Source organism: Trichomycterus rosablanca, chromosome 17 (assembly GCF_030014385.1).
Source record: "Trichomycterus rosablanca isolate fTriRos1 chromosome 17, fTriRos1.hap1, whole genome shotgun sequence".
Classification (NCBI taxonomy): domain Eukaryota; kingdom Metazoa; phylum Chordata; class Actinopteri; order Siluriformes; family Trichomycteridae; genus Trichomycterus; species Trichomycterus rosablanca.
In genome coordinates, this window is record NC_086004.1 from 27,843,146 (window position 1) to 27,869,560 (window position 26,415).

The 26,415-nt window shown below is 43.9% G+C and overlaps 1 protein-coding gene across 1 annotated transcript in view; it reads right to left on the reverse strand.

Moving 5' to 3' along the window:
- Positions 1-7,344: 7,344 nt before the first annotated feature.
- The window catches only part of igf1rb (insulin-like growth factor 1b receptor), an 80,999-nt gene continuing 61,928 nt past the window's right edge, over positions 7,345-26,415 (reverse strand). The window contains exons 11-21 of the mRNA XM_063013003.1: positions 21,012-21,289; positions 20,627-20,760; positions 19,698-19,863; positions 19,479-19,578; positions 19,129-19,193; positions 16,524-16,753; positions 15,550-15,657; positions 15,274-15,433; positions 13,804-13,933; positions 12,348-12,482; positions 7,345-8,400 (exon numbers count right to left, since the gene is read on the reverse strand). Coding sequence (XP_062869073.1) covers positions 8,007-8,400; positions 12,348-12,482; positions 13,804-13,933; positions 15,274-15,433; positions 15,550-15,657; positions 16,524-16,753; positions 19,129-19,193; positions 19,479-19,578; positions 19,698-19,863; positions 20,627-20,760; positions 21,012-21,289 — 1,900 coding nt within the window. The 3' untranslated portion in view covers positions 7,345-8,006. The remainder of the gene's footprint in view (positions 8,401-12,347; positions 12,483-13,803; positions 13,934-15,273; positions 15,434-15,549; positions 15,658-16,523; positions 16,754-19,128; positions 19,194-19,478; positions 19,579-19,697; positions 19,864-20,626; positions 20,761-21,011; positions 21,290-26,415) is intronic.

Below are 26,415 nucleotides of genomic sequence, written 5' to 3' on the forward strand. Positions count from 1 at the left end.
ATGATTATAAAGATATTATAAACACTGAGATGTGGATTTCTGAACTCGAACGTCTCTTCTGTATTATTGTACATGATGTTTATGATTTATAGCTGCACGAACGAAACAAAATACACTCACAAGTTCTGAAGTCTTGGAGCGATTACAGAAAAATGTTGATTTTAAGGAGCTTTACATATCATTCCTGTGACCATGTCGAGTATAAACAGCCGCAACCTCATATTAACTCTAAACTCCTCATAAAAAAAGTGTTTTTTGAGCTGTTAGTATCTTGTTTTAATGGGAGCAGAACGTTTTTCAGAATCGTGAGCAGTGTTCAGTGTATCTACATCACTGCACTACACTCACGTTTGCGAGATGAATAATATGATCAGAAAACACTATTAAATTATTAATATAAATCTGTCACAATTGCCATCAAAATTTGCTGATTTGGACATATTTAATATGTACTGACCTGCTCCTTTCAGCCATCTGAGAAATATAAACCTCAATTCCAGAACAGTTGGGACAGTATAGTATGTAAAAGTATAATGCTAATGAAAACAGAATCACTGATTTAAAGATTCGTAATAATTGTGCGTGCTTTTGGACAGAGACGCTCATTCTAAAGTTTTTGCCTGTTAAAATTAACATCAACTCTGGCGCTTGGGTGACACAGAGGTCCATAACAGTAGCTCACACCAGACCAGGCATAACATTATGAGCACTGACAGGTGAAGTGAATAACACAGATTATCTCTTCATCACGGCACCTGTTAGTGGGGGGGGTTTATATTAGGCAGCAAGTGAACGTTTTATCCTCAAAGTTGATGTTAGAAGCAGGAAAAATGGACGAGCGTGAGGATCTGAGCGAGTGTGACGAGGGCCAAATTGTGATGGCTAGACGACTGGGTCAGAGCATCTCCAAAACTGCAGCTCTTGTGGGGTGTTCCCGGTCTGCAGTGGTCACTATCCATCAAAAGTGGTCTGAGAAAGGAATAGTGGTAAACCGGCGACAGGGTCATGGGCGGCCCGTGTGGTCTGATTCAACAGACGAAACTACTGAAGAAGTTAATGCTGGTTCTGACAGGAAGGTATCAGACTCCATGCCTCGACGGGTCAGGACCAACACAATATTAAGAAGGTGGTCATAATGTTATGCCTTGTCAGTGTATATGGAAGTTCTTACAATTCAGTTGTTCAGGTTCTCTCTCTCTCTCACACACACACAGAGACACAGACACACAGAGAGAGACACACACACACACACACAACACACAGAGAGAGACACACACACAACACACAGAGAGAGACACACACACACACAGAGACACACACACACAACACACAGAGAGAGACACACACACACACACACACACACAACACACAGAGAGAGACACACACAACACACAGAGAGACACACACACACACACACACACACACACACACACACACACACACACACACACACACACACACACACACACACACACACACACACACACACACACACACACACACACACACACACACACACAGAGAGAGAGAGAGAGAGAGAGAGAGAGAGAGAGAGAGAGAGAGAGAGAGAGAGAAAGACTGTTTAGCACCCAGTACCTCTTCTGGCCGTTCATTTAGACTGGACCCGGCTTTTCCCAGATGTTCTGTTTAGACCCCAAACATGATTAACGGTGCTGCAGACATCAATTATAGAATGAACCTGTATTTAAAGAAACACTAAATATGTGATGTAAATGTAAATACAGATTTAAAATGATTTAACAAATTAATGCTTTCATCACACTGTCCCAACTGTTCTGGAAAACCCAGGTCTGTACAAACAGGTTAACGATTCTGCATTGAAAATTGATTTTAATGACACATTTTTACAAGAAAAGTCACAAACGTCGTTAAAGTTACATACTGCAGCTTTAATATCAGCTCCAGTCAACAGTCTGAAAAAGAAAACAAGGTGTTCCACTGATTTATACAAACCATTCAGAATTTCAAAGCCCAGAACAAGTCGAACTTAAATCCAGAAGACGCTCGATACGTTTCACGACAGCACCGACTCGGAAGCACCGACGTACGGCCTCGAATAAGGTTGGATTCCAACACAATGAACAAACAAAAGTAACAAAAATAATCAACAATGGATGAGGATAAAGCTCAGGAGATCCTGGTGACCTGGCACAGAATTAAACACGACGAGGAAGAGTTAAGAACGAAGGAGAGTTGAAATCAGACGTCTCGGTCTGTGTACCATCAGCATAAATTAAACCAAACAAAGTTCCAGCACATCGGAAGCTAAGCTCATTTATAAGGCCTTTAAATCGCTTCAATAAATAAGGAACAACGTGGAGATCTTATACAGATGTATAAAGCAGCCAGCTCTGCCAGTCCAAATGCCCACAATGCCAGAACCTGGCCGTGGTTGGTAGTGTGGTTGGACGTAAAATAAATCAAACCGTCCGTATAGTGTCCTTTTTGGCAGGAAAGGGGGAAAGTCAAATCTATCAAATTCATTTCTTTATATACAGGTACATATATTCATAAAAAAGGGTAAAGGTGAGGTAGATAAATACTAAACAAAACAAACGAGTCCAGTCATGAAAAAATATATATAACATCTCAAATGTAACCAGGGAGATTTTATACAGTGATTTTAAACACATCACAAAACAAAAGTAAATAAATAATGGAAATAAAAGGGAGGAAAGATGAAAAGTAAATATTGAATAACCAAAAATATCCTTCAGAAAAATAATCAGCGACAGATTTGTGATGGTGAAATGTACGAGTGGGACCACCGGAGCTCCAGTTCTGCATAAACATACCAAATTACATCCAAATTACTTTTTCTCTAAAGTGTTCGTATTCCGATGTAAGCTGGTGGGCGACACTACACACTATCTGACCAAAAGTATGCGGACACCCCTGCTAATGACTGAATTTAGCTCTTTATGCCACATCCAACGCTAACAAGTGTGTAGAAAATGATATAAGGTAAACGACGTGCTCCTGTCTCCTCCAGCATGATTACACCCCTGAGCACAAAGCAGGGTCGATATTAGATTAGTTGACATTTTGTCCCTTTTAACACGTCCAATTGCCCGATTGCGTCACGCTTCCTCTCCACCAATGCCGATCCCTGCTCTGATTGAGGAGAACGAAGCTAACCCACGCCCCCTCCGACACGTGGGCAGCAGCCGTATGCATCTTATCACCTACACTTTGACGAGTGCAGTGCAGCTCAGCGTTGTGTCCAGAGAGACACACCCTGACAGCACTCTTTTCTCATCTCTGTGCAGGCGCCATCAATCAGCCAGCAGAGGCACAAATTCCCACAGGCACACTCCAACGAGTGGATGATATTAAAGCAACAGTGTAAATGCCCGTGGTTTGGGAATAGAATGTCCAACCAGGTCATAATTAGGTGTCCCAATACTTTTGTTCATATAGTGTATGTCTGTATCATAAACAAATATATAGTATAACAGTATACAGGGGAAAATGTTTGTTATCATTTTGCACCAACATACAGTATAACCAATAATTCAAGCCGTTTAGTGTCCGAGCAGCTTTGCACTGGAGCTACAGCAGCTCATGTAGCTCATCTAACAAGTAATATTATTATTATATTTAAATACGAGCCCAAATTCACATCCAAAGCCAAATCATGTCATTTAAAAGAAATCTGTGGAACGTTTAGCTCATTAAGCTTTATGAAACGGCATCGTTAATAAGTTTGCACCTTCAAATGCAGCACAGGAGACTCGAACTGATACAGTGCTGATTCACGATACTCTTAGTGGCTAGAAACCTTGAAAAAAATCAATACCACTATTTCCAAACGCCAAACCATGTGGACAGCGCTAGTCTGTACTGATCCACCACACCACACACTGTTCTAATGACTCTGCAACACCAACATGTTGCTAAATTTTATTTTATTTCATTTCTATTGCCTTGTAATATTGACCAGGATAACACGGCAGGCCCGGTTCAACAGGGGAACACTGGGCACAAGGCAGAAACACAGTTAATTGCAGGGCTTCAACCCCCCTACCCTCTAAGACACAACCAATCATGTCTGTGTAGACGTCCGTTCGGCCGAAAGCACCGCCTGGATTCCAACCTGGGTCTCAACGGAGTCATTGATTGATCAATTTTTACTACTAAGTTAATCCTGTTCTACATTACCCACAATAATATTTTACCAACAATACACATTAAATACCTTTCCGACTGAGCACACTTCCAAACTGAACTAGGTATGGCTGCACCATCAAACGGGCCTTTGGATTTTTTTGTTATTATGACGTTACATATCGCAAATAAATAAACATGAGTAAGAAATAAAGCACTCGTTCCTTTTTCACTGACTGATCAACCGCTAACTTCTAACAGAATATTAAAAATAAATGAGCATCCAACGACAAATGGACACAACAAACGTCATGTTTGGTTCTACATGGAGTTTTTCCATTAAGCTCATAAATCAACCAAATTATCATCCGATCAACTTCTAGATTTAATCTCCCTCCAAGCATCACAGCTTTCAGATTGATGGTGATTTTTCTTTTTGTATTTTTCCCAATTTTCCCCCTAATCTAGTCGTTTCCAGTTACCTGATTGCGTTACGCCTCCTCTGTACTGGTGCTGACCCCCGGCCCGATTGAGGAGAGCGAACTGACACACGACCCCTCAGACACGTGTGCAGTAGCCGACTGCATCTTTTCACCCGCACGAGGTGAGTTCATACGCGGATCAGCCTTGTGTGTTTTACCGACCACAACTATGACCTGTTTATCTTATAGATTTAATTTCCCTTCAATCATTACAGCTTTCAGAAGGATGGAGATTATTTAAAGATATTATAGTTCAGTAAATTAAAGCGGTGATTCTGTACGCATTAACTAAACACTAGATGAAGAAGATTCGGGCTTGTATTTAAATAGCAGCTCTAGTGCAAAACTAATAAAGCAAACGTCAGACATGAACCGTGTCGTAACTGAGAGACCGAATGAAAAACACATTATGAATCTAATAGGAATTTACAAGATGAACACGTGAACAATGAAAAACTGAAGGTGTGAGAGTCTGAAACTCTCTGTCTGTAACCTGAGTTTGTTTGTGATTTAATAGAAGCCACAGTGCTTAACTGGTGATCGCTGCCACCATGACAGGTGTGAATGAATTTGTACCATGAATAAAGGCCCTTATATTTAAAACAAAATGTACCCACTCAATAATAGAACTCGAAAAAGAAAGAGGGACAAAAACCCCTAGAAAAAACAATTGAGGGCAAATATATATATAGCGTATATTTTTTTTCTCCTTTTTCTGGACTGTAGTGGACACAGTAAAGGATTCAACCCGAAGAATCTCTCTTACATTTACATTTATATATATATATATATATTACAACCACAAAAAGAAATTGAGAAGAAAATAGCAGCTTTTCAGTACAGACATCCAGAAATTCATCTGAACTGTAAAAAAAGGTAGAAAAGTGACAGACGTATGAGGCGTACGCTCTGGTCCGACAAATAACCGAGTGTCCAAACAGGAAGATGATAAAACAACACAAATCCGCCTCGCTGTAGCCACGCGACCCTTTTCTGATTTCTCTAGTATTATTTGTATTTTAGTGTTATCATTATTTCTGCGGCTCACCCGTGACAGTTTTGCAGTAGAAACCGAATGAAATGTGCGTGACGAACAGGAGGCAACCTGGTAAATTCTAAATGTAAATATAAATAAAGCACGAAGGGGGAAAATAGCTGGAAAATAAATCAATATATACAAGCCAGTGTACAAAAGTGTGGAGTGGAGTGGAGTGGAGTGGAGTGTGGGGTCGGGCCGCTGAGAAGCCTGAGAGAAAAATAGTGTCTTGTCGGAAAGGAAATGGCAGGTTTGAGACCTTCTGCTCAAATTTGGTAGGAATTCGGAGCATTTTGGGTCTCAGTGCTCGCTGTCTAAGACTCTTTACGGCACCCGGTGCGTTTGTGCCACACCCTAAAGCCTGGTTTGTGCTTCCCGCAGAACAGATGGATGCGATGGGACGGTGATCGCCGTGCACTGTGGTCACTTCAGGACTATTAATTAATGTTGGTAGGAGCTTCAAACTCTCCGCGAAGAAAATATCGGCAAATTTAGAGTGAAAATACAGATTTTTAACCTGTACAGGTCAGTGCTGAACTCAGATCTACACTCACTGTTACTTATTCAGCCTCTTGGTAGCATTTACATTTACATTTGTCACATTTACCGGACGCTTTGATTTAAAGCGACTTACAGTATAGTCAGTATACAATCTAAGCAATTAAGGGGAAACTTGGTGGCAACCTGGAAGTAGTGGGGGTTGAACAGACAACCTTCTGATTGCTAGTCCAGTACCTTAACCACTATGCTACAGCTGTCGTGTTCTCTTTCACATCATTTACGTTGTCAGCATTTAGCAGACACTTCTTTCCAAAGTGACTTACGGTATAGTCAGTATACAATCTAAGCAACTGAGGGATAAGGGCCTTGCTCAACAGTGGCAACCTGGCAGTGGTGAGGCTTGAACAGACAACCTTCTGATTGCTAGTCCAGTACCTCAACCACTAGGTTACAGCTGCCTGTATCCAAAGCTACTTACAGTACTGTGACAGTATATGGTCTAAGCAATTAAGGATTAAAAGCCTTGCTTAAGGGCACAACAGTGGCAACCTGTCAGTGGTGGGGCTGGAACTAGCAACCTCTTGATTGGGCTATAACTGCCAACATCAAATATGACTGTAGACTTGTTTCTGTAATCCAAATACAACAGGGCAGTATATAGTTTTAATCCTATTATTACAGCACAATGTCTTTCACAAATTCACTATATGGCCAGAAGTATGTGGACACCTGATTAAAAGGTGTCCATTAAAAGCTTGTTGGCTTTTATACAGTGGAAATTTTAACACTGTTAACAGCTACAGTATTTAATTTGCTTGATGTACACGCTGGCTTTTTTACCTAGCACACTGGGACCGTTCTTAATAGAGTTAGGATAAACTAAGTTAGTGTTAAATCATCAGAATTATATTATAATATAATATTATATTATATTATATATATCGCCTGCAATGCTTTACACCCCTTACTGTTGTGATCAGTAAAGCACGTGGCCCGATTTCCCAATTTCCCTTCAAATGGCTCTTTAAAGCTCGTCTGATAAGAACAGACCAGGCTTAGGAGGGCGCGTAGGACAGGCCAGGCTTATGGGCAGCGGGAAGCACAGACCAGGCTTATGGGGGGGAAAGCACAGGCCAGGCTTACGAGGGCGCAAAGCACAGGCCAGGCTTATGGGGGGCAAAGCACAGGCCAGGCTTAGGAGGGCGCAAAGCACAGGCCAGGCTTATGGGGGGCAAAGCACAGGCCAGGCTTAGGAGGGCGCAAAGAACAGACCAGGCTTATGGGCAGCGGGAAGCACAGACCAGGCTTATGGGCAGCGGGAAGCACAGACCAGGCTTATGGGGGCGTGAAGGACAGACCGGGCTTATGAGGGCGTGAAGCACAGACCAGGCTTATGAGGGGCGCAGAGACCCTCTGGTGTTCTCTTAAAAAAAAAAAAAAAAGGTACCATGATGAGGCACTCTACAGCATGTCTTTGGACACCTGAAACATAAAGTGCCTCTCTGTCGGATATGCTCGGTTCGTTTCGGCGTACGGGCCGATTCAGGACTTCCCTTTTTGGAAATGTATAAAAGTAACAAAAACAGTATAAAAGCAGTTCAGCTCTCCGGAAGTTTTGGGTCAGTTCTGTTTCCCGTGCTTGTACAGCGATGGTGCTGAGGTTCGTCTCATCTATCAGTCCAACGTATCACTGAGGTACAGTCGGAGATTAAGAGCATCGATGCTTTACGCCCTGTCTCACCCCAAACTTTTCATTCTTGGCATTCTGCGGTTAGACAGATTTCAATTTGGGCTTTGTGGAGTGCAGGGCGACCAGCCCGGGCTCAACATGACCCCTGGAGAGGTTAAAGAGGCGAGCATCAGCACGCCGACGACTGGGGTAAAGGCAACGTGCGTTCGTTCTTCCTCCCGCCGTTCATGTGCGCGTACGGCTGCGCGTCGTTGAACGGGCTGCGCAGTAACAGCACCGGCCCGTTGGAGCAGCGTCTGTCCGTGTCCGAGGCCGGGGACGAGGACGAGGGGACGCTCGAGGGCGAGGGCACCATAGCGCAGGGCTCCAGAGGAACGTTTTCCATGGTGCCCAGGTTCTCCAGGTCCAGCTCCTCGGTGTCGGGAGGCTTGTTGTCCTCGCTGTAGAAAAAGCTCACCTCCCTGAAGGCTGGCTCCAGGTCATCTTTGATGCTGCTGATGATCTCCAGGAAGGAGGGGCGCATTTTCGGGTTGTACTGCCAGCACATGCGCATCAGCTCGAACCTAAAAACACACACACTTGAATAAACAAATCAACAGCATTTCATCCTCCATCACAGCTCTTTAAGTAGAGTAGATTGGAATTCGCCCTGATTTCTACTTGCCGCGTTCGCTCGAGGCTCGAAAATCGGCTCTCGATCGCTGTGTGAGAACTGTTAAACAACTCGATCTGAGTGGCTCAGAGACTCAAGAAAAATATCGAGCATGTTAAATACCTGGACCTGTCAGCAACTCAAAATCATGTAGTGTTAAAGGTGTTGCGATTGTTGTAAATGCAAGAAACAGAAGGGAAACCCGGGGAAAGGGGATGTACATGTGTAAAACATGGGCAGAATATAGTTTATATCAGAATACATCAGCACACACAAGCTTTACAGTATTTCTGACCTTATCACCCATGCAGAATCATAATACCAACGATGCATTGCAAATAATATTCATCTGACTTCCAACTCTCTCTACAGAACAGAGCAGTCGATCCCTGCTGGTCTCTAAACCAAATCCACTCCTTCAGCTTCAGATTCTTTACATTTTCCTCTTCGTTTTTACGCTGCATATCAGCGCACAAGCAGCTTTCATCGCTCGCTTAAACCTCGTGTCACTTGGCATGTGTTCTCGTGACAAAATGTAGTTTGGGAGACCGGACAGACTTGTCTGAGATTCCTTCTGGTGTTAGATGGTGTAGTGTGTGACCCCCTATCGCCGATCAGTCGTGTAGTGTGAAAACCACAACAACTTATGCCAAGTTCACGCTACATGACTTTCAAGTTGTTCTGATTGCTGTACACAGCTGGATCTCTTGCATTCGGGAGTCTTTTCAGTCGTTGTGGATTTCACACTACATGATCTATCCCCATGAGGAATCGCAGGCGAGAAGAAACTTGAGTAGCGACGAGGGGTTTAATGATACCACGTCCAAAAATGCACATCATCAAGTAGCGAGCGATCAAAGTTGTTTGCAAGTAGGAAAAATAAATGAGTCCGAGTGGATTTGGCAACGTGACCAGCACGGATCATCTGTTCTGTAGTGAGTTGGAGGTTAATAAATATTTTTAGCAATGCAGCGTTGGTGTTATGGTTGGCGTGGACGATAAGGTCACAAATACCGTAACGTGTGTGTGCCGATGTATTCTGATAGAAAGTACACTGTCCCCCTGTCCCACGTTTTTACACTCCTCCCCCGGGTTTCCCCTCACCCCGTGTCTTGCGTTCTCATTGGCTGTAGTTCGACATAGCACTCACTGCCAGTCGCCCGACTGGTCCAGATATTTACCATGCTAGATATTTTTCCTGAGTCTGCTCGGTGAGCCGCTTGGATCGAGTAGTTGAACAGTTAACACATAGCGACCCAGAGCCGAGTTGCTTCCGAGCTGCCACATCTAAATCGTGTAGTGTGAACAGGACATTAAAAGACTCCTGATTACAAGAGATCGAGTCGTTTAGTGTGAACTGTACAGCCATCTGAACACTTTAAAACTCTCAACTTAGCATTAAAAATACCCGGATGTGCTTCAGCCTCTCAACAACAGGTGGCAGCGTACAAACAAAACCATGAACAGCCGCCTCGTGCCAAACACAGCTGCACTGACCTCATGACACATTCCCACTGCTGCAGCTCGCATGACCAGGAACGACTGATCTGTTACCCGTCCTGTTCCGAGAGAGGGGACCAGAGCGAGCGCACGGCGCGGAGTTCACAACCTTTAATTATACGCAAACAAGCTAAGAATATCACAGGAGTGTACAGAGTGCTGCAATAAATAGCACCCTTCTGCTACTCCCCTACACACACATACCAGAGTTACACACTCCCACACACTCCCACACACACTCCCACACACACTCCCACACACACTCCCACACACACACTCCCACACACACACACACACACACACACACACACACACACACACACACACACACACACTTCAGTGTACGGGCCTGGTTATGGGTGGCCCACCACGCAGAGTTTGCACCCGATGCCCTGAGCTTTTTTCCGCTCTCATGTTACTTAATGAGTTTTCGGTTGAGGCGGAGGAGGCGACAGACCCCAGCAGCTCGGGATAAAATGACTGCACACAGTTCAGAGGAACCTGTTGAGCTGCTGTGTGTTTGTACCTGAGAATAGTCTATCTACCTGTCTGTCTACCTGTCTGTCTACCTGTCTGTCTACCTGTGTCTACCTGTCTGTCTATCTATATATATATATATATATATATATATATCTGTCTGTCTGTCTATCTATATACTGTCTGTCTGTCTGTCTGTCTGTCTGTCTGTCTATCTATCTATCTATCTATCTATCTATCTATCTATCTATCTATCTATCTGTCTGTCTATCCATCTGTCTATGTCTAATCTATCTGTCTGTCTAATCTATCTGTCTGTCTGTCTAATCTATCTGTCTGTCTACCTATCTGTCTATGTCTATCTATCTATCTATCTGTCTGTCTGTCTGTCTGTCTGTCTATCTATCTGTCTATGTCTATCTATCTATCTGTCTGTCTGTCTGTCTGTCTGTCTGTCTGTCTGTCTATCTATCTGTCTATCTATCTATCTATCTATCTATCTATCTATCTATCTGTCTATCTATCTGTCTATCCGTCTGTCTATCCATCTGTCTGTCTATCCATCTGTCTATGTCTAATCTGTCTGTCTGTCTGTCTATCTATCTGTCTGTCTGTCTGTCTGTCTGTCTGTCTGTCTGTCTATCTATCTATCTATCTATCTATCTATCTCTCCATCTGTCTATCCATCTGTCTGTCTATCCATCTGTCTGTCTATCCATCGGTCTATGTCTAACCTATCTGTCTGTCTGTCTGTCTGTCTGTCTGTCTGTTAATATATATGTCTGTCTGACTATATCATTCTATCTATCTATTAATATGTCTGTCTGACTATCTACCTGTCTGTCTGCGTTTCTTTCTCCAGCACCTGCTGGTATTACTGTTGACTGACACAAGATGCCCTGTAGATGGCAGGAGAGAGTCTCACACCAGACCAAAACAAGTCACTGGGGTCACTTCAGCTTGTGTGTGTGTGTGTGTGTGTGTGTGTGTGTGTGTGTGTGTGTGTGTACTGGTTGATGGATGGTGTATAGTCCAGCTACAACTGGGCGTGTTAACCTTTTCTAAAGTGCCTCACCCAAAAACTAAGAGGAAATAAATCTAAAGTACTTTGATCAGAATATCAATCCACCCACCTACTTTGAAAATGTTTAAAAGAAATAAGAGTAAATCCCCGAGTTACGCCTGTAATGAGGTTAGGAATGTTAATCTGTTTAGGATCCGTGTGCTTTATGAGGTAACTGCATCACTGCAGCACTGATCAAGGAGACTCGAAATAAGACACTGTTTACAGTTTAAAAAGCGTCATTGTTTAAAATTCAGAATCACATTTTACTCTCGGCTTTTTGTGTCGGCTGTACCTTTGATTTTATCTAAAATATGAAATGTTACCGTGGTTCAGTCTATCTCTGTCTGTCTTTCTGTCAGTTTGTCTGTCTGTCTGTCTTTTGTGTTGGCCGTACCTTTGTTATTAATTAAAATATGAAATGTTAGTGTGGGTCAGTTTATCTGTCTGTCTATCTATCTGTCTGTCTATGTCTGTCTGTCTGTGTCTGTCTGTCTGTGTCTGTCTGTGTCTGTCTGTGTCTGTCTATGTCTGTCTATCTATCTATCTGTCTGTCTGTCTGTCTGTCTGTCTGTCTGTCTAACTATCTGTCTGTCTGTCTAACTATCTATGTCTGTCTGTCTGTCTAACTGTATCTATGTCTGTCTGTCTGTCTGTCGTTTGTGTCATCTTTTGTTATTAATTAAATTATGAGCTGTTACTGTAGTTCAGTCTGAACTAAGCACCGGTTCCTGGTGGAAACGGCAGCAGCTCTCAGTCAGGAACTAAACAATCCAGCGCTGAAAAGGTTTAAAATAATACAGAAATAAATAACTCACAGCATATCGGGACAGTTGTTGGGTTTGTCCAGCAGCCCCCCCTCCATGACGAAGCGCAGGACCTGCTCGTTAGACATGCCCCGATACGGCTGCTCCGCCAGGGTGGCGATCTCCCATAACACCACACCAAACGACCTGAGGGAAAAGAGAGGAAAATAAAGAGGTTCTGCTTTATTATGGCAAAAACACTTCAGTGGCTCACAATAGTGGTAGAGATTACTGTACATGCCAGTACAAACGTTTTCATGCTGAATACAAACATGAAATAAATCCAACATATTCAGCAAGTAGAAAAGTAGAAGTAGAAAAGAACTACAAGTGCAGTTTTGTTAAGTTTCTTTATGAATATGGGGCAAGCTGTAGCCTAGTGGTTTAGGTACTGGACTAGTAATCAAGCCCCACCACCGCCAGGTTGCTGCTGTTGGGCCCTTGAGCAAGGTCCTTAACCCTCAATTGCACAGACTGTATACTGTAACTGTAATGTAAGTCGCTTTGGATAAAAGCGTCCGCTAACTGCCGAAAACGTAAATGTAAATATATTTAATCAGTCTGATACACTTATATAAAGGCTCTGATAGCTACATTCAGTCAGGCCATCGGGGACAAAAGCAACGGCACCCCTACAACTGCTTTAACTACCCAACACCGCATCCTCTCTGACGATCGTCTTTTGTCCTAAAATAAAAAAAACAGCCGCTCAGGTGGTGCAGCAGTAAAACACGCTAGCACACCAGAACTGGGATTTCGAATACATCGTATCGAATCTCAACTCTGCCATCCGGCTTGGCTGGGCGGCTATATGAACAACGTTTGGCTGTTGTTCATACAAGGAAGGGAAATGCCGGATAGGGAGCTCATAACTGATGCAATTACGACCTCTGCTGGCTGATTGATGGCGTCTGCACAGAGCAGAGGAATAATGCCGATCAGGGTGTGGCTCTCGGTGCACAGGGCTGATTCGCGTGTGAACTCAGCTGCTGCAGGTGAAAAGATGCGGTCGGCTTCTGCTCACGTGTCGGCAGTTCGCTCTCCTCAATCAGGGGCGGGGGTCAGCACCAGTAGAGAGGAAGCATAACGCAATTGAGTAAAAATTGGACGCGCTAGAAATCGGGAGAAAATGCTTTAAAAAAAATAAATACATAAAATATAAAAAAACCTATACAGTCTATAAAAATTTAAGTATGCAACTGGCATGCACAGAGACCTATCTTTAACCCCAACCAACAGACTTGGGATAAATCAGAATGCTGACTGTGAGCGCTAGGCGTTATCACTCATGCCCAACCTCACTGATACCAAACCGCAAAATCTGGTGCAAAACTGAATATGATACTAATACTAACTCAAAATCAGGTCTGATTCCTAAAAATCACCATATGAATCACAAAACCTGAAAACATCTCGGCCGTACAGAATAGTCACACAGGCAGAAATGTACTGAGGAATGAAAGCTCACCAGACGTCAGACATGGTGGTGAAGACTCCATCTTTGAGGGATTCAGGAGACATCCAGCGCACCGGCAGCAGACCCTTCCCACCCTTTCTGTAGTAATCCGTCTCATAAATGTCCCGTGTCATGCCAAAATCTACGGAGACAAACGAGGTAAGATTTCTGCGCTCCTGTAGAGCAAAAGCTGCTCAGCGGCCAAGCCTAGCAGCTCATCTGCTCCCACTGAACCTTCAGAGCTTTGGTGCTGATTAATGGTGAAAAGAAATGGAGCAGAGCTTCACCAGACATCAACATTCATCTGAACTGACTGAATAAAGAGCAGATGCTAAGCTACAGAATAAATACTTCATAATATCTATCAAAAGCTCTGGCGACAAACTACGCCGGCATATTAGGGCAACTGTAAAAATATTTTTAGGTTTTGATTTTGTGAATAAAGTCGAAAGGCTCGTCAGTTCAGAAGCTCGGGTCTCAGTACCTGGATCGGCATGCATGCGCCGAGGGCAGCTTATAATGAGTGTTACTGTGGTTATCCAATAACCCGCGATTATTTTGGGTGGCTGTTTGTATTGTACGCTTCCATCCACATGACATGACGACTAAACGAGTCAATGCAATCATTTATAGCGATGCCATACGGCTTTAGTTTATCGTACATAAGTCCATAAGGCTCAGTTGAAGTACTGGCGACGGCGCAGACGCCGAGCGCACCGGTGGCGCACGTTCTTCTAATGTTACAGAAGATTGGGGGTTCCTTTATTTGTGAAACCGATATGAAAGTATAACAAATCATGAACATCCCTCATTTTAACACAAGGAGGTTGTTATGGTTATAATATTTCCACTTTAATCTCGTAATTATTTCAACTTTAACCTCGTAATTATTTCAACTTTAATCTCGTAATTATTTCAACTTTAATCTCGTAATTATTTCAACTTTAATCTCGTAATTATTTCAAGTATAATCTCATAATAATTTTGACTTTATTCTCATAATTATTTTGACTTTATTCTCATAATTATTTCAACTTTAATCTCATAATTATTTCAACTTTAATCTCGTAATTATTTCACCTTTAATCTCGTAATTATTTCACCTTTAATCTCGTAATTATTTCAACTTTAATCTCGTAATTATTTCAACTTTAATCTCGTAATTATTTCAACTTTAATCTCATAATTATTTCAACTATAATCTGATAATTATTTCAACTATAATCTGATAATTATTTTGACTTTATTCTCATAATTATTTCAACTTTAATCTCATAATTATTTTGACTTTATTCTCATAATTCTCATATTTCATAATTATTTCAACTTTAATCTTGTAATTATTTCAACTTTTATCTCGTAATTATTTCAACTTTAATCTCGTAATTATTTCGACTTTATTCTCAAAATCGAAACTTAAAAAAAATATTTTCCTTAAAGTGGCCCTAATACGCCGTCGTAATAAACAGCTTTTTATTTTACCTCCGATTTTAACCGTGAAGTCTTCGGTCACCATGCAGTTCCTGGCTGCCAGGTCTCGGTGGATGAACTTGTTGGCGTTGAGGTACGCCATGCCGTCTGCGATTTGTCCAGCCATCTGAATCATTTTCTTCAGCGGCGGTAAAGGCAGACCAGACGGGTTCTAAACACATGAGGAGGAGGATTAGAGAGGAGGAACCGCTTTAACACTGGTAGTACATCACTAGTGGGAGGCAGAGGACCAGTTTATCATTTTGTACCGGATTGAACATGGCTCACCTCTGTGGATCGTAACGTCCGTAGATAACTCTTCAAATCGCCCCGAGTCATGAGTTCCATGATCACAAGAGTAGGTTGTCCCTGAGAGACCACGCCCAGGAGACGCACCTGCACCAAACGGACACACAGAGTAAAGCTTAAACAGCTAATTAAGCGTCACAGGAGCTTTTATCACATGACTTACACCGATGAGGCATAACATTATGACCACCTCCTTGTTTCTACACTCACTGTCCATTTTATCAGCTCCACTTACCATATAGGAGCACTTCGTAGTTCTACAATTACTGACTGTAGTCCATCAGTTTCTCTACATACTTTTTTAGCCTGGTTTCACCCTGTTCTTCGACAAGGTGGTGGTGTGTTAGTGTGTGTTGTGCTGGTATGAGTGGATCAGACACAGCAGCGCTGGTGGAGTTTTTAAACACCTCACTGTCACTGCTGGACTGAGAATAGTCCACCAACCAAAAATATTTAGCCAACAGCGCCCCACGGGCAGCGTCCTGTGACCACTGATGAAGGTCTAGAAGATGACCGATTCAAACAGCAGCAATAGATGAGCGATCGTCTCTGACTTTACATCTACAATGTGGACCAACTAGGTAGGAGTGTCTAATAGAGTGGACAGTGAGTGGACACGGTATTTAAAAACTCCAGCAGCGCTGCTGTGTCTGATCCACTCATACCAGCAAAACACACACTAACACACCACCACCATGTCAGTGTCACTGCAGTGCTGAGAATGATCCACCACCTAAATAATACCTGCTCTGTGGGGGTCCTGACCATTGAAGCACAGGGTGAAAGCAGGCTAAAAAGGTATGTAGAGAAATAAGTGGACTACAGTCAGTAATTGTAGAACTACAAAGTGCTTCTATATGGTAAGTGGAGCTGATAAAATGGGCAGTGAGTGTAGAAACAAGGAGGTGGTTTTAATGTTATGGCTGATCGGTGTAGATCATCACGGTTCTTACCACATGGTGACAGTTGAACTCCTTCATCACAGACGCCTCGTTCAGGAACTCAATGCGCTCGTGCATGCTGGCCGATTCGTTGACCGTTTTTATGGCCACCCTGGTGTCCGGCTCGTCCTTGATGACGCCTTTAGCCATGCCCTCGTACACCATGCCGAAGGAGCCCTGGCCCAACTCCCGGCTCATGGCGATCTTCTCCCGCGCCACCTCCCACTCATCAGGGACGTAAACTATAAAAACAGTTTTGCTTATGCTGGTTTTTAATCATAAATCTGATTCTGCTAATTTATCAAACTGTTTACGTATACATATGACATGACTAAGCCGGCAATATAACAAACTCTGAGGCGTGTACGTGATAAAGCATGCAAGTTTGCACATTTCTTATGGATTTGAAACATACAAATGGATTATTAGCGAAATATATAAACAAAGAATTTCTCGGCTTGGCTGATCTTTTATAGGAGATTAATTTAGGTTGATCCCTCTGTCCTCCTTTTTATCTCGCTGTGAACGCGTACAGCACAGAATCAGCTTTTACTCCCTCGTCCTCATGATCAAACCCAAACTCAAATATCTCGGCGCTTTAGAAGTAAGCATAGGGTCTTCATCAAGATCATGATCAGGTGTCCCAATACTTTTGTCGATACAGTCGAATCCGGTTAATCGGACCACATCGGGACGCGATCGTTTTGGTCCTAATAACCGGCTGGTCCGATTACACGAACATGCCCTATGTTACAAGGAATGATAGTGGAATGATAGTGGAATGATAGTGGAATGATAGTGGAATGATAGTGGAATGATAGTGGAATGATAGCTTTCTCGTGTAGATTTTAATCGTGATTGACAGGAGGGAATTCCTTGCACGTGTCGCCGGACACTCTTGTTTACGCTTGACTTCATTTCGCCGAAAAGCGGAGATGCAGATGGATCCAACAACCACGCTGCTGGCTACTGGGTGCTTCGTTGTGGGAAAGAAAGTGGTGGGCGTGTTCACCTCCCGCTGGTTTTGCTCTTGTCAACACAACTTTTCGGATTTCCTGACCTTTGATAAAAGCATAAATTCTCCCGGGGAGTCCAGGAATCCTCCCATATCTCGCTGACCCGCTTTGCATCCGCTCTAAGTGGCGACTTGTGGCTTCTTTTTCTTATTCGCTCTCACGTTCTTTGGTCCGATTAAACGGAATTTTGGTCCAAATAAGCGAATAACATTACACGTACATAATAGGATTTGTTTCGGTACTTTAGGATTCGGTCCGAATAAGCGGCTGGTCCGATTAACCGGTGGTCCAATTAACCGGATTCGACTGTATTTACATTTTGTCCAGTAGGGAAGCAAAAATGAACAATAAATCATTTCTATAACGTTGTCTAGAATTATCACAAGATTGGAACCTTGGTGTAAGAAATAAATGAGGAGCTTAGTTCAGAGTTTTAGACCCAGGCAACTCAAAGCATCTTACTCTCTCTACACAAGATGCAACATAAAGCCTCCACAAGGGGGCATTTACATACTAGTATATTTAATTATTATTATTTTTCTCTGCGACTCGTTTTTTAGGCTCGCGACCCACGTAAGGATTGCGACCCAGGGTTTAAAAAACCCCGATGAGATTGGTGGCTTTGCACAGATCGGAGAGAGGATGTTTCTAATCTAGTGCGCTCCTACGTGCACCACAGCTAACCGCTTCTTTTCACCTGCCGGGCAAAGTCTTACAAAGCGCAGTATCACGTGTGGAGGGTTGCATCTGCCATCTGTGATCAGTCGCCCCCTGTGCAGATGCCTTTATTTATTTATTTATTTATTTATCAGTCAATAGCCGTTGTCAAATGTTGTTTTAGTGTGCTGGTTTTTTTTTTTAGACCAATTGTTTGTATTTTGGGTTAAAAGTTTCTCTCATAGTCTCAGGTATTGCTATAGTTTATTTATTTATTTATAAGGATGTTTTACACACTTTGGTTACATTTATGACAGGACAGGTAGTTACGAGTTACACAAGATTCATCAGTTCAAGTTTAATGTCAAACACAGTCATGGACAATTTTGTATCTCCAGTTCACCTCACTTGCACGTCTTTGGACTGTGGGAGGAAACCGGAGCTCCCGGAGGAAACCCACACAGACACGGGGAGAACATGCAAACTCCACACAGAAAGGACCCGGACTGCTTCAGCTGGGAATCGAACCCAGGACCTTCTTTAGGTACTGCTATAGATGGTCATTCATGTAAGTATTTAGGGCATAGAAATAGGTATGTCAGATGACACAAGGTGGGGTGTTCAATGTGTGTGTCCACTGCGGTATCAGGTACAGACCACCTGATCGTACAGGCGCCTCGACCGGACAGCAGAGGTCGCACTTGCACCAGAGACGAGGATCCCCGCTAAAGCCGTTGTCCCTCCCATCAACAGACCCACAGCCAATCGTGAGTCTGTGTAGGAGCCTGGACGGCCGATAGTACTGCACCGGTGGGCTAATGAGCACCCCGTTACATAGTATTCCCTCATCACACACCAGAAGAAAGCCAATATCATTCATTGCTTGTGCTATAACCACACAGTAGCGCTAATTAAAACAGCAGCAGTAATAGATCATCACTCACCCTCGGTCGCACTGAAGTACTCGGGATTGACGGAGGCGTACAGAACTCCATTCCCCAGCCTTTCACTGTTCCAACAAATTACAAGCAAGACTTTCTTTAGCAAATGCCACATTAAACGCTTTAACAGAGTGCTAGCCTAATAAACCTTCACCCCGGCCTAGCCGCTAATAAAAGAAAAAAGGAGGTGGCGGGGTTTCAGACACAGCCCTAAAGCCTGCACTAAAATTGTGCAGAAAATTAAAGCCGTGATTCATCAACGCCGCGCTATTAAAGCATTTTCTGTGAGAACGAGCCCGGGCTAAAAATAAACCTTCACTGTATAGCAATACAGGACTAGCGTGGGTTAAAACGAGTACCTTTTTTTAGTGAACAGGAACATAAGGACTGCCAGGAAGACCAGCAATAACAAGGTGAAGGGGATGAAAATGAGGAAGATCAGGTTCTCGAACCCTGCGTTTTCAGACAGAAAAATAAAACCGGTGTCATTTAATATCAATACAGACCAGAAAATAGTATCATACGCATCAGCACAATTAAAGAGACACAGGAAACGAGGCCAGTTTACTCACGCTCAGGCTGTGGGATGTAAACAGATATGGTTCCCGTCCAGGAACCTTTCCCAGCCAGCGAGGTGGCCCTCACACGGGTCGAGTAGTTCCCGGGGCCCAGGTTAGTCAGCCATACACCTTTGTGCTTCCTGTAGTGATAGCGGGACACACACTCGTGCTTCTCCAGCTGAAACACAGTACAGTACACAAACATCAGCGAGAATACCTGGGTGTAAACACATGCTGGTGAAGAATCACTACAATTCTGTCGCTATAAAGGCCTGGTTTGATTTTATACACCCGTCCAACTCAATAACAATGAATAATGGCATGTATTGGTGCTTGGGACTGATTTTTATGGGTAGAATTTGGAAATGCGGACAGCAAGTGTGACTGATGTTGCATCACTAGGTGACTACTTGTTTATTTATTATTTTATTAGGATTTTAACGTCGTGTTTTACACTCTGTGTTTACATTCATGAGAGGAACAGGTAGTAACTCGTCACACAAGATTCATCAGTTCACAAGTTTAACCTCAAACACCCGGAGGAAACCCACACAGACACGGGGAGAACATGCAAACCCCACACAGAAAGGACCCGGACCCGTTCCACCTGGGAATCGAACCCAGGACCTTCTCGCAATTTATTATACTAGCCTACTATTGGCTGGCTGGGCATCCAACACAGACATGACTGAGCCCTGTGATGGATTTGCGCCCTGTCTGGTGTTTCCCGCTGGAACTGGCCCTGACCAGGAGCAGCTATAGCTTGAAAAACTCAATTCATTAGAATGCATCAACCACCAGCATATATAATACAATAAACCTTCCTTTAAGCCAGTATAAACCACCCCCCTGAGCTCCAGAATCTACACGGCTGCACACCTTGGCTGACACACACACACACATTCCTACTCATCTAACGGTAGAATGGAAGGACGAAGCACCTCGTTTCCAAGTCGGAACTCGATCTCGTAGAGCAGGATCAGGCCGTTGGGTTTCGCCGGTTCAGACCAGTTCAGGAACACAGAATCGTCCAGAACTTGCCAAGCCACTTGGCCGGGGATGTCATCAGCTTTGTCTGGGAAAATACAAACAGGACGCGGTCAATAACATGCACACGGTAGTGACAGACACTCACTTCACAGCACTTTGTGTTTACAACAATAGATTTAAATGAATGATTATTGTACCAATCATATGACCACTAAATTAAATTCTAGCTTATCTAAAGCCAGTGTTGTGCCCGCCCAGTTTTGCCTCTGGACCAATAGTGACAGCAGAGCAGCTGGTCAACAACAACTGGAAACGGAAGAACGTCGATAGTCGTACCGGCCGGTTCGGTGCGAGAGAAGGCGAAAGCAGCGGCGCTGCACTTCAGGATCTCCTCGCTGCAGGCGTGCAGGTCGATGCGGTACACGGTGAAAGGCTGCAGGCCGCTGATTACGGCGCTCCTCTCTTTCAGCCGCCTCTCGTGGAAGGGAAACTCTCCCGTGGGCGGTTCTAGGGTCGAGTTGCTCAAAGCCAGGCTGGAGATGGAACCGAGAAGCGAGTGCAGGTGGGAGGAGTTGGCGACCGAAAACAGGTCCCTGCGCTGACGCATGTCGGGTCTGAAAGGGAAGAGCGGCCGACGGTAAGTACAAACTCATGAACAAATAGAAAGGAGCATTACAGCACTTTAATACGTATAAGCACCCCCCCCCCATCTACAGTTACCCAAGTCGTGTTTTTAGATGCTTCACACTTCGACATCTTGACTAACCGATTGCTAACTAAATTGCCGTAGGATTCCTAGAACGCCTCATAGTGCAAATTAACCAGTAAATGTGAAGCACTTGAAGCACTACATGTGAAAAGATTTCATGGTCCATGATGTGATTTTCACGGTTGTGAATTAAGTAGGGCCTTAGTCATGTGTATTGAGACACGTCTACCTTAAAAACAGTAACAACCGTGATTTTTAAAAATCTAATGAAAACTGACAGGCGTTTCTTAAATTCAGAATAATAATTGCCTTTATTTGACATATATAGATAAACATGTGTACAGTACAAAATGCTAATTCTACATATTAAAGCACAGGGACAGTCATTGTCCAGCAACCCTGGAGCTGAGAGCATTAAGAACCTTGCTCAAGAGCCCAAAAGTGGCTGCATGGAAGAGCCAGGATTCAAAACCACAAACTTCCAGTTGGTAACCCACAGATCTGCCCACTAGGCTATTAGGATAGTGGCCCTGCTAGAGACAAAATTAAAAAGAATAGCAGCAACACTGGACATCACAAGATGTCAAAATGTGCTACCTTAAGACAGCCTACTGACTATTATAGACGTCAGTCCTTTAAACCAGTGGCCCCCAACCACCGGGCCGCTGACCGGTACCGGTCCGTGGGTCATTTATTACCGGGCCGCACAGACAGAATAAATAGTTAGAGATCGCTACATCAGCAATGAAAACACTGCTTCCATTTCCAACACACGGGTGTTTATCATCTCATATCACCCCCAGGTGGGAGCAGCGTCTCGTCGCAGCAAAAAAAGCTCATTTGTGAGTTGCACAGTTATTCTATTTTAAATCCCTCCACCCATATGTTATATGAACCGGTCCGTGGTGCAAAAAAAGTTGGGGACCGCTGCTTTAAACGCTGTCTGTCGAAAAGCTGCCGTCAAACAGGATCAGAGCAAACACTGAACATTAAATTGTGTTTTAAATTGGAAAAACGGCAACGGAGACGATCAAAATGCTGAAGAAAGTGTACGGGAAGGACGCCGTAAGCCGAAATAGTGCGTACGACTGGTTTAAACACTTTCGACTTAGGGATTTGGGGACGTCTCAGAGATTTAGACCCGTGTGACGACAACTCTAAAGGTGATTCCAAAACAATATTGACCTGAATACAACAGTGTTCAGGTCAATAAAGGTATTTTGTGTGTATATTGTTTTGTTTTGTTTATTGTAACATTCACTGAACGTTTTGTCCACTCCTCGACTGGTCAGGATGCACAAAAGGTCTGCAAGCAAGGGCGTGAACACACTGGTTGCACCCGACTGCGTTGCTTCATAAAACCCGTGGAATAAAAGCGGCACGTGTTGCGTAATTGCAGAAAGTCGGAGGACGATAAGCGACAGACGGTTTTAATTCCCTCCAAGAAGGCGTATCAAGCATTGACGCTGTCCTCAGATGATCTGGTCTCCCAACTCTCCCACATATACACACACACACACACACACACACACACACACACTAGCGCAGCTGCTTTCCATTCCTCTGACTCACTCAGACTCAGAACTGCACACAAACAACGAGTGTTTCTCATTTCCGCTGCCCGTTCACATCTCACGGTCCAGTCTCGTCCGAATCTTTTCCTATTCTCTTCACCTGACGGCTCATTCTCATCGACATCGACTCTTTCCCTCGGATGACCTCGGGCCATCCCCGAGTCTCTCATCTCCGGCTTTCGGCACTTCCTGTCGTCAGCCTGTGCATCTTTTCTTTCTTCCCTTCTCTCTTTTAAGAGGTTCGGTTTCCCGACTGGCCTCCCGCCTGCCGAGCGGCTCTCGTTGATCTCCAGCTGGAGGGGATATTCCGTTTATTCCTTCACTATTCCAGATGCTATTAGTGTGCCTTTCCTGGCAGCCGTTCCAGTCCAAGCTGTTTGGGGGATGGGTTTGGAAGAGGGGGGCTCTCTGGGACTCGATGGCTATGACTTCCGCTCTCTTGGGAATTCTGAATACGCAAAAAATCTCAGGCACTTCCTTTAATCTCAAGGTTTTATGCAAGCTCTAGACGTGTTTTGGTGTTTGGCACCGGTGATTATCGTGACGGCGCCATCAAGACAGACGGAACACTTCACTGATCAGACAGTTCAGGGTCAAGATTCCTCAAATTATTACATTCCTGCACTGAAAAGTCGTCCTAATCAGTGCAGATGTTGCATATTTTAAATGAATCAGCTCAGACGTGGATGAAAGCACGCTGGCACAAACACACTGATAGATCAGAATGCTCGTTTGTGCGTCTCTGCGATCACAAGTCTGTAGAGCTGGTGTGTAACGTGATACAGATGTGCTCCCTCGTTACAGCCTCGAGGTCTCAATATACTCCGATCAGAAAGTACATTTAAGGCTCAGAGTGCTTTATGTACCCATGGGTAAAACTAAAACGCTGACCCACCGCGGTTGTCATTTCAAACTCGCAAGGTGGGATCCTGGGCGCCTGGTCCAGGGATGAGCACCGGAGGGGATTCCTTATAGCTGCTGCAATGAGGACCTTTGCTGGCTGGTCGATGGCACCTGACTCTCCGTGCATGATACGGAGAGGCGACTGCACACGTATCAAAAGGGCGTGAGATAGTAATGACTAGGGCCCTACTAAATTCACAAGAAAACGTGCTTAGTTTTCATTTTTAAAAATTTTTTAAATTGAATAATGGACTAAATAGAAGCTACAACACAAAGCACAGCTGCCTTAACAGTTAAATGTAAAGCTAGAACATCCAGCAACAGTGCGAGGTCTCAAAAACAAAAATTCTCGTCCGTGTTTTGACCCCTTCTCTGCGTCCACAGACTTGGTTGGGAGTTTTCCAAACGCGGTTCCCGAGTTGTGTTTTTATCTGCTTTATAATTTGACTAAGCCATTGCTGACTGAATTGCCGTAGGATTGCTAGGACGCCTCATAGTGCGAATTTGCCAGTGAACGCGAGAGACTTGAACGCTACGTGGATGAAAAACGCTAAAATACAAACAATACAGTTTTAATTTAACAGCAAAGAAAAGGCTAATTTCACGGTTCATGGAGCATTTTCACAGCTGTGAATTAGACTGACGAGGTCTGCAGCAGTTCGTTTGTTTATTAGGATTTTAACTTCATGAAAATGTGTTTAACAGTAATGATAGCTTGACATAGGTTGCATACAGGGGGCTCCTCTCTTCTTATCAAATACGAATGTGTGAGTTGGGTGTGTCCGATGCGGCATCTTGTGTATAAGGTTTGTTCTGTCCGTTTTTCCAGAAATGTTGTTTGATGAGTCGTTATATCAGGAGAGATTTCATGCAGTTTATTACTGGTTTGTGAGTTCCATTCTGATTGCCACTGATTTAGTATGTATACTGTTATTAGAGTGAAGAAGTCGGAGGGTGGGAGTTTGAGGTCTGTTATCTGTTCGCTTGTGTTCCTTCTTGCTAATTGGTCCACTTTTTCATTTTCTGTAATCCCACAGTGACCAGGGATCCAGCAGTATTTTATTTCAAAGTTGGAGCACCCAGAGGAAACCCACGCGGACACGGGAAGAACATGCAAACTCCACACAGAAAGGACCCGGACCGCCCCACCTGGGGATCGAACCCAGGACCTTCTTGCTGTGAGGCGACAGTGCTACCCACCGAGCCGCCGTGCCGCTCCCAGGTCTGCAGCAGTAAAGGTGAGATACGGTACTGGATATGACTAAATTGGGAGAAAGATTGGGGGGAAATTGCAGCCTTGTTTGTTCATCAGGGAGAAATGATTAAAAATGAAGCACTTTGAGGTCTGTACTGCAATCACAGCAACAGTATGGACAGTGGAAGTGATTTATCAGGCTGAGATTCGACCAAAAGTACATCAGCACCAACGTGCATGCCAGATTATAGTCATCTGAACACGACAAATAAAGGTGGTGGCTCAGTGGGTAGGGTACAGGACTAGTAACTGAAAGGTCGCTGGTTTAAGCCCCACATGTGCCTGGTTGCCACTGTTGGGCCCTTGAGCAAAGCCCTTAACCCTCACTTGCCTGCATTATATACAGTGTATCACAAAAGTGAGTACACCCCTCTCATTTCTGCAGATATTTAAGTATATCTTTTCATGGGACAACACTGACAAAATGACACTTTGACACAATGAAAAGTAGTCTGTGTGCAGCTTATATAACAGTGTAAATTTATTCTTCCCTCAAAATAACTCAATATACAGCCATTAATGTCTAAACCACCGGCAACAAAAGTGAGTACACCCCTAAGAGACTACACCCCTAAATGTCCAAATTGAGCACTGCTTGTCATTTTCCCTCCAAAATGTCATGTGATTTGTTAGTGTTACTAGGTCTCAGGTGTGCATAGGGAGCAGGTGTGTTCAATTTAGTAGTACAGCTCTCACACTCTCTCATACTGGTCACTGAAAGTTCCAACATGGCACCTCATGGCAAAGAACTCTCTGAGGATCTTAAAAGACGAATTGTTGCGCTACATGAAGATGGCCAAGGCTACAAGAAGATTGCCAACACCCTGAAACTGAGCTGCAGCACAGTGGCCAAGATCATCCAGCGTTTTAAAAGAGCAGGGTCCACTCAGAACAGACCTCGCGTTGGTCGTCCAAAGAAGCTGAGTGCACGTGCTCAGCGTCACATCCAACTGCTGTCTTTGAAAGATAGGCGCAGGAGTGCTGTCAGCATTGCTGCAGAGATTGAAAAGGTGGGGGGTCAGCCTGTCAGTGCTCAGACCATACGCCGCACACTACATCAAATTGGTCTGCATGGCTGTCACCCCAGAAGGAAGCCTCTTCTGAAGTCTCTACACAAGAAAGCCCGCAAACAGTTTGCTGAAGACATGTCAACAAAGGACATGGATTACTGGAACCATGTCCTATGGTCTGATGAGACCAAGATTAATTTGTTTGGTTCAGATGGTCTCAAGCATGTGTGGCGGCAATCAGGTGAGGAGTACAAAGATAAGTGTGTCATGCCTACAGTCAAGCATGGTG